The sequence below is a fragment of the Nematostella vectensis genome, chromosome 4, assembly GCF_932526225.1.
Source record: "Nematostella vectensis chromosome 4, jaNemVect1.1, whole genome shotgun sequence".
Taxonomy (NCBI): Eukaryota; Metazoa; Cnidaria; class Anthozoa; order Actiniaria; family Edwardsiidae; genus Nematostella; species Nematostella vectensis.
This window is the reverse complement of record NC_064037.1, coordinates 9638837-9647268: the sequence shown is the minus strand read 5'-3', so window position 1 is coordinate 9647268 and position 8432 is coordinate 9638837. Positions and strand designations below refer to the sequence as shown.

General features: G+C 39.0%; 1 protein-coding gene and 1 long non-coding RNA gene across 2 annotated transcripts; one reads left to right on the top strand and one right to left on the bottom strand.

Annotated features, from left to right (window-relative positions):
* Positions 1 to 49: 49 nt before the first annotated feature.
* Positions 50 to 1129, bottom strand: LOC116604830. Its single transcript, XR_004291256.2, has 2 exons — positions 870 to 1129; positions 50 to 233 (listed from the first exon to the last, which is right to left on the bottom strand). It is a non-coding gene; the product is annotated as an uncharacterized LOC116604830 (long non-coding RNA).
* Positions 1130 to 2469: 1340 nt separating this feature from the next.
* On the top strand, positions 2470 to 4628 carry LOC5522232 (apelin receptor). Its single transcript, XM_001641928.3, has one exon. The coding sequence runs from the start codon at positions 2704 to 2706 to the stop codon at positions 3796 to 3798; it is 1095 nt and encodes a 364-aa protein (XP_001641978.1). The 5' UTR covers positions 2470 to 2703; the 3' UTR covers positions 3799 to 4628.
* Positions 4629 to 8432: the final 3804 nt, after the last annotated feature.

The window sequence follows — 8432 nt, the reverse complement described above, 5'->3', positions numbered from 1 at the left end:
TTGTGTAGATTGGTGACAACATTATTTAAATTGCTATATCTTTTTTTAATGAAATGAAATTTTATTTCGAACCTCCAGGCCTTGATTAGATTGTCTCGCTGCTAGGTGGCGTGCGTTGCATCCTGGGTTACCAGAAGGCGCTTGGCATGCGATTGGAATGCTCTGGAAACGACAACGGCTATTGGACGACACTAAAATGTTATGACTAAAAACAGCTCCCTTTCCGACGGCATCTGCTGATCGTAAAAAAAATCTTTAGCTTTAAGGATACGTTATCAAGCACAGATAAGGGTGGATTAGACGGCTCCTGGCTGTTTTTCAAGTAAACATGTCGCCTAGGGTCGTTTGCGGTTATTTTTTTTAAATGGACGCTGTCTACTTTATGGGCAAACTCGTTAGAAGTACTCAACAGTTATCGATTTAACGAAGGCGAGGTTTCTATAGCAGTAGAGATTTGATTAAAAAGCGTGGGAACAGTTAACACAATTATAACCACAAATGTTCAGCACATAGTTTACATAAAAAAAATATTTTGCGAAAAAGGTTTAAATGTTTTTCTGAAAACAGTGACCAATACATAACATCAAACTAAAACCGCGACCTTTCTTGCCAAACAAATTCGTCATTGATCGAAAAGGAATGACTAAAATAAAATGTTTTAATAGGCTTGTTATTTCTTGAAAAACCAGAAATGGTTATCACAATCCGATCTCTATATAAAGCCTTAGGAGGGTGTTTGAATTAATTCTTCTTATTTATTTATATATTTTCCCTTTCCCAAAGGTAGGGATGATGATTTAGCAAATGGGGAAACCTATTTGTCCATTGGGGAAGCGAGGAGAGAGAAGTACTTGGTTCACCTGACTCACCAATCTGTGTCACATTTATCTATTTTAGCTTTCCCATATCACACAATCACAATCTGATGATACTTGAGGGGATGATGGCTTAGTCGGTTTACTGTGGCTAAAATGAGAAGTAGTGAGGGTTGACAATTTCATGAGGGTTAAAAAAAACTTATCTGCTGCACTTAGCTCTGCCAGGCTGGATCTTGCGGGGAGCGATGGCTTAATTGGGAATTCAGGCGCGTACACAGGATTTGCTGAAGGGCCCCCCCAGGGGGGGTTGTGCGCTGTGCTGTGTACGCGTCTGCATTCTATAAGTAGGGGGGGATGAAGGGATAAATTATTCAATTACTTGGTGCGTCAGGCTCCACAAGTCTTCAAGAATCACTCACTTTTTACATTAAACCCTTCAGGTTTGGAGCCATCGCAGTGTGCTGTAGACTTAACCTAAAGGCGTTACAAAAGGATAACCGCCGGATAAGGGCAGAATTCTGCCTTTCGCACATGCGCGCAAGAATGAAGACATCTATATCTGAAACATTAATGATTTTTCTTTCATCTCTCCGACTCAAGTTTTGCAGATCTAATGAAATTACCGCGTTGAATGTGTTGACATTTTCTAAGTGAAAGTTCCGACATGAGTTAAAAGTGAAATTCCTTCCTCCATCTCGGTTACCTTGAAATCGTGAGCTTTAAGATGTTGGGTTAGTAAACATTTGATCAAAATTGACCAAACACGAAAAAGAAAAAAAACATGCTCGGGTTACAAATCTTGCAGACCTTTAAAAAAATGTTGATCAATCAAGGATTGTTTACATTCGGAAATACAACGGTCTGTTAGAAGCAACAATGATGCCCGGATAAACGGTCTGGCACTATATTGACGATATATCATAAAAAACATCTCAAATACTCGCTTAAATAAGCCGATGGATATTGATGTTTAGGACTCGATATTGTGCGGGAGTGTAAAATAGCGTGATTGGCCTTCTTAAATGGGTCGTTGATATCCGAATAACAAGAAATACAAGAAAATCTGAGCCCCTTTGCAAATAATATTTTTTAATACACTGTTAACCAAACAAGTTTATCCGAAACGTGCGCGCTTGTGTAAATCTTGAAATATCAATACCTTAACATCTTAAAGAGGTACCTCCGACTGAACGTCTATCTTTCACACGTAGACGGTAGTAAATACAAAATGTCAATTAGATGCATGTAATGAATGCAGTACGTAATAAAAAGAGGTAAAGCTCAAACATATATTTTTGTTTAGTTAAGGAAGGGTCAGTCACCTTTTTAAACTATCCTTGAAAGTGATAATGTAGTTAAACGCAAAGTTAACTGAAATGTTGACGTTGCAAACAATTTTTCTTTGCTAGCTCCTAAGGGCGCTTATTGAATTTTGGGATTCCCGTTTATCCAAACCAATAAATGGAATTTCCTCTCAGCAGCTGAGAGTCCCTTTATCTGTTTGGATGATCTCCTATCATTACACATTCTTGAGAATTGGCGTTTTGCTCTTGTATGAATAAATCTGTTGAGAAAAATATAAAACAACCACGGTGCACTTGTCAAAAGGAACAATCAAAGAAAACATCATTTTATTATTCGTATTCAAATGACAGGCCGACGCCAGAGGCGAGTTAATATGCACGGGGGAAATGCTAATAGGCTTGGCAGGGGATAGTGTGTGATGGGCAAATTCCGTCTAAACACGGGGGCATGGTGTTTGCCAATACCAGCTGTTCGAGCTATTGATATCTGATTGTTATCCTCGGTGTTAGCAGTAGACAGCGCTCCTCTGACCTCAAACATTCTCAACCGCTTCGACGCGTTAAACAGTCTTCTGTGTACGATGAGGAATTACTCATATGGCCTAGACTGGAAAGTGAACGGGAATTTTTCCAACGAAACCCATGTGAACTCTTCTTTCACGCAGCGCTCTGAATTCCCGCGCTTTTTATCGCTGCTGCTCGGCTATTATGGAGTCGTGGTTTTGATCGTGTCTTTGGCGGGAAACATGCTGGCTCTCGCGGCGTGCAGTAAGACTTATCATCGAAACCCGTCCGTTCTCCTCGGCTGTCTTGCTAGTCTAACTGTGGCTGATTTACTCTTCGTCCTCTTAGCCGCGTTTGATGCTGGTATCCACTTTGCTGCGCACGGTGACATGGCTTGCAAGGTCGAAGGCGTCCTGACAGAAACTTGCTATACAGCACTCATTCTTGTGCTTGTGCTTATAAGTTATGAGCGTATGCAAGTGGTTTCAAGCCCTATTCTTGCAAGGGTGAGAAGATTCCGATTCCGAAAGTGGCTTCCTCTTCTGCTCTGGCTAATTTCGCTTATTATCTGCTCTCCGTTAATCTTTTTCTTTCACACGTCTCAGATAGGATGGTGTGAAAATACAGCACTCGGGGACATTGCGCGGCAAATCTATTATGGTATTCAGTCCTTATTCCTGTACACGTTTTCCTTGTTGTTCATGATCTGGGCGCATTGCAGGATTTTCCGAGCTTTGGCCAAACACTCCTCATTTCGTAAAGGAACTTCCACGCCACTTATGATCCAAAGCGAGCGCAAACTTACACGAATGCTCGTAGCAGTCACAGCAACATTCTGCCTGTGTTACTCGCCCTATATTACAGTGAGAACTTTGAAATACTTCAAACTGACTGGGACCAGCGTACTTTGGAGAACATTGTGGCGTATTTGCGAGCTTTTCGTGTTCACACAGGCAGCAATAAATCCCTTTATTTTTTGTTTCTTCAGTCGACAATATCGAAAAGCTTGCAAAGAGATTCTACGCTGCGAGTGTCGCACAAAGAAGAAAGGATCTCCAAAGACTCGCGGTGTCTCGGCGACATCACTTGAGCTAAAGGTCGGCGATTTGCGACAAGAACCAACGACAACATCGCGCGTCTCAAAAAACGCAACACGAGATATCGAATTTTAGAAGAAAAAACCTAGCAATGACTGCCTGGGATTTATTATCAAAAGTATTCTTGATTCTAGATAACCTTGAAGTTTTAATTACTAGATCTTCTCATTGAATAGAAGAGTCCGTAAGTTACCTACAGAAACCTTGTTATTGCTGTTCTTTAGGAAAAAAGATCAGACTGTTAAGTCGTCATGTTAGTCGATCCCGGGTAAAGTAGGGAATTGATTTTTTTTTAACTTACCCTTTGGGGTGTTGGGGGCGGGCATAAACGAGACCGCCGCATGTGTTAGCTGGTCGCGCGTTGTTTTACAATACACTATTATTTTTACTTAGGTATGTCGCGCAAACAAACCATTCCATTTTACACCAATAAAAGTAAAACGCAAAAAGTACTGGGATCAGCTTTTTTAAAGGTCTGTTGACCATTACTTTTATTTCTTTCAACCGATGCTAGAAATAGCCTTATTGTTAATGACGGCGAAGACAGAGGCTGCGATATCGAATTATTGTGGAGGTAAACATTTAACGAAATCCATTAGCGGTGATATAAATTTCAATGTTTTTTTCTAGAGCAAGCAATTAATTCAAAGAAAAAAAATCAATTGGGCAAGTTTTCTGTATATCCTCTATATATAACCTTTTGTTCCGGTAAACTTAGAGTTGTTGTGAATTTTGTTGAATAACAAGAAATTATATCTTGTATAAAGATTTTTCCGCTACAGAAATTTTCTTATATTGAGCCCCGGCTTATAATCCTTTGCGGAAGGGAGGCTGTATCGGGAAATTAATAAAGTTCTGTGTAATATTAATTAAACTTATGTGAATAAAATAACATTGGGCTGCAACTTTGTGTTTTCTCAGCATTATCTTTTAATTTCAATCAATAAATGCTCCCATCTCTTATTCAAAATTTATGGAAATTCCTGTTGGCGTCGTGTTTGGGTTGGTTAAATAGATCTGATTTTCGTTTGAATCAGAGTGTGGTCAGGGTTTGAGGAGAGAGGATAGGTTCTTTATTGTGAGTTGTCTAAGGGTTGTCTGTCAACCTGTAACCACCTTTTCTCGTGACAGTATCGAGAATAAAGATATTGCCTTTCATAAGATTTAACACTAAACAAATATATACAAACGCCAATTAGAATCGCCTTTTTCCAATATGGGCCAAAGAAGGTACTCTGCAAACGCCAAACATTTTTTGATAAGAAGATAAGAATTTTTCCCCAAATGTAGGTCAAAGAGAGATTTGTGATTCGCTTATTCGGTTATTTTTCTTAGACAAGCTGTAAATGGATATCATGCTCTCCAGACAAGCCTGAAGCAGAAGTTACCCCTGCCCCCACCCCCATCGTTCGACTCTGTCTTGTACTATTGTTTTTATTTTATTCTTTTAAATCGTCTCCCTCTCTGCCCTTCACTTATAAGACAATAATTAAACCTGAGCATAAAATATTGCGTTTTCCTCAGAATAGACCAATTACCACGCGTTTTTCAACTCTACGTCTCCCGCGATATCATCAAAATGAGAGAACTCAAATAAATTAGATTTCAGTGGTGTCATTAAAAAAGAAAGATAGCATCTTCTCAGCTTCTTAATTGAAAGTCCATCAAAAAACTCATAAGCTTGCGGCGGACTTTTTTTTTTTTATTGCATATTGAAATTTTGACTATTTTTTCTCCCGTGCATATTTGTCAGAGGTTGTGCATTTTGATCTACAAAGACAAAAATCTAGTTACATTTGTGTGTGGGCTATAAAAGTCCAGTCACATAATAATTAAGTGATTTACCGTATAAAGAACTCACGGTCAAAACACAGTTCACACAAGACTAAACAAAACTTTTTGTATAAATGTATTTTATTTAATAATGCGTTCTTTCAGCTCTGTTTATTACTTTTTTCTCTAGTCTACAATAATGGGAAAAGGAGTGGAGTATGAAAGCCAATGAAGTTAAACAAAGATCAAATAGATTTTAAAAATTCGCATTTTATGATAGAGAAAAGCAGGTGTGCGTTTTATTATAATTCTTGCGATAAATATAGAAAAAAAAATGCTATTTCACTTATACTTCTACTTTTTTTTAATGTCAAGGAATAATGAAACAATAACTATAAGCATTTCTCAACTATTTGGCAAGCGCTTGTTGAAATCGTGCATTCTGACGACACTGATAAAAAAGATTTTGTGTTCGATTTTGTTTTCTAGTGGTAAGAAATACATAGGAAACTCGCTTCACAGGGTAAAGTTAGTCTAAGACATGGCGCTGTTGTTCGGGTGCTTTTAGTTTATTTGCGGTGGGTACAGGGCTAGGCGCTACGCTGCTAATATCCAAGGGCACAAAACAAATCTGTTCCACAAAATATTTGTTTCGGAACCCCCCTTTTTTTTTGCTGGTTGGAAATATGTTAGACCCCTCGGTTGCTGGGGAAAAATCGTCCCGAATGGTACTGCTGGCAAATTTGTGGAGTCGAACTAGTTGTTCTGGAAAATTTTTGGGGGCGCTGGAGCGGTTTTTGGAGAAAAATCGTCCCGACCGGTTATACGGGTATATTCATGCTTAAATGGCTAACCACTGCAGGCTGGGAAAAAAAAATACCTTACCACGGCATCAGAACAAATTTAAACGACGAAATATGCCATTTTTTTCGGGAAGGGGGACTCGGTATGCCCTCGAATATACGAATCATTATAAAAGGAAAATATAATGGTTTCAATGGTTTGAAATTCAAAGTATTTACAAGTTATCTCCCTTCCTGGCCCTGAGGCAGAATTCGGTTCATAACAAAAAATAAAGTTAGCTTTGGATGATATCCGCGGGGATGCAATAAAGATCCGAAAGAACTTCCTATCGGTTTCCACTTCCCTCGCAATACGGAAGTTAATTTTTCTATTTTTTTGACACGAAAATAACGTTTTAACGACTCATTCGCTTATTCATATTTCCTTATTGCTATGATAGAAAATGGATCTGATCTAATGGCTCATATAAAAGCGACATTTTAAAGTAAAGCTTATTCGCTTTATTAATGTATCATAATAATCAAAAAGCTAATAAATTATTTTTTGAAGTTTTTGTGTTTCGAAACTATGAGTAGCCATTTACGCTGCTTATCGGGGTCTTGGCGTCCAGCGAAATGCACGCACCTACATAATTGCATTCATTGGCCGATATTCGCACTAAATATAAAGATCTTCGCACTAAATATGAAGATTTTTTGGAGGATCTGATTATTACACGGCAAAGACTTCCGAAAAATGAGACTGGAACCTTCGAACCGCCTAGATAGTGATGCTTATTTAATTTGATTAGGATTCGTTCTTTTTTTTCTGGTATGGATAAAACAAGCAAATGCGTTAGAAACCCTTTATAGTGTGCAATTTATACTCCCCGAGTGGGTTCGATCTTATTGGCCTACCTTGGCACCTTTAACAGGGTAGTACTGATTGGCGCTTTGAGGAGGGCGTGGCTACTTTCCCCTTCTTCCCTGGTGGGCCCCTGATAAGAGGGCTTTGTTTATCTTCTAGCGGCATTTTTATTTTTTTCAGATATGAATTCAGCGCCTTTCCTTGACACTGTAATTAAAAGTAGTCTCAAGGGCAAATAAATATTTATTCCACTATCACAAGAGAAACTGTAATTTGTCTAGATTGTTATCATTAGGGCTATGGGCCTCAGGGACCCATGTAGACTTATAGCTTGCTAAGTACTGGCGACCTTCGGGTACCCTGTGGGCAGAGCTTTCTCCCTGTTTGTTTCTATCAGTTCAAACAGGAAGAAAAGCTCTGCTAGCAGTGTAACTTCGGGCCATGTTTCAAGCGCCTTTTTAATAAAACATTATCTACAAATAGATTAACATAAATGGGGTATATCTTTGATTTGTTATCGGATAGAAGCAGACCTATCGGTCCACGTAATGTTATCCTTGTCTGCCATCCAAATGTTTTTTTTTTGAACATACGCGTGTCTAACGCATTTTGACAGAGCCCAAACGTTTATCTGAGTTTTATACCCCAAAATATCGGACTTTTTAACGCTTTCTTAACATTAATTTTGTAACGATGCGATTGCACATCACGTGAGTAGAAGAAATACACCATCTTTCCTTCACGTTTACGGAAGTTTAAATCTGCTGAATGTGAAAATTGACACGCAAGTAGCCCTAGTCATTTGTATTGATAATTGCAGTCGCACCATAAACGATTTTCTTATAATAGTAATCTTAAGGCCAATGCTCACTAATGAAGGAAACGGTCACAGAATTTGTAGTCTGCAATGCTGGTGTTTTTATAGCGAAAAGCAGCCTCGTGCGATTTGTGGCCGCCATCTTGGATTTTAAGTAAAATGAAAAAAAATCTAAATCCAAGATGGCGGCTACGAATCTTTCGAGGCTGTGTTTAAAAACACCGGGTTTACGCCATTGCAGGCCACATAATTTGATTTTCTTGTTCTTGACCGGTTCTCACTTGTGTTGAGCTTGCGCGTGTGTTTGCTCTTGTGCTATCAGCCTAGTGAGAACCAGGCATTAAGGTCCAAGTCATCATCCCCGCTAGACTACTTCAGTGGGGGGGCTCCTTAAATATCAGAGTCGCAGATTAACTGAGCAGATTTTCTGAGCTGAAAAAAATGTTTTGTACACACTGGGCAATAACGG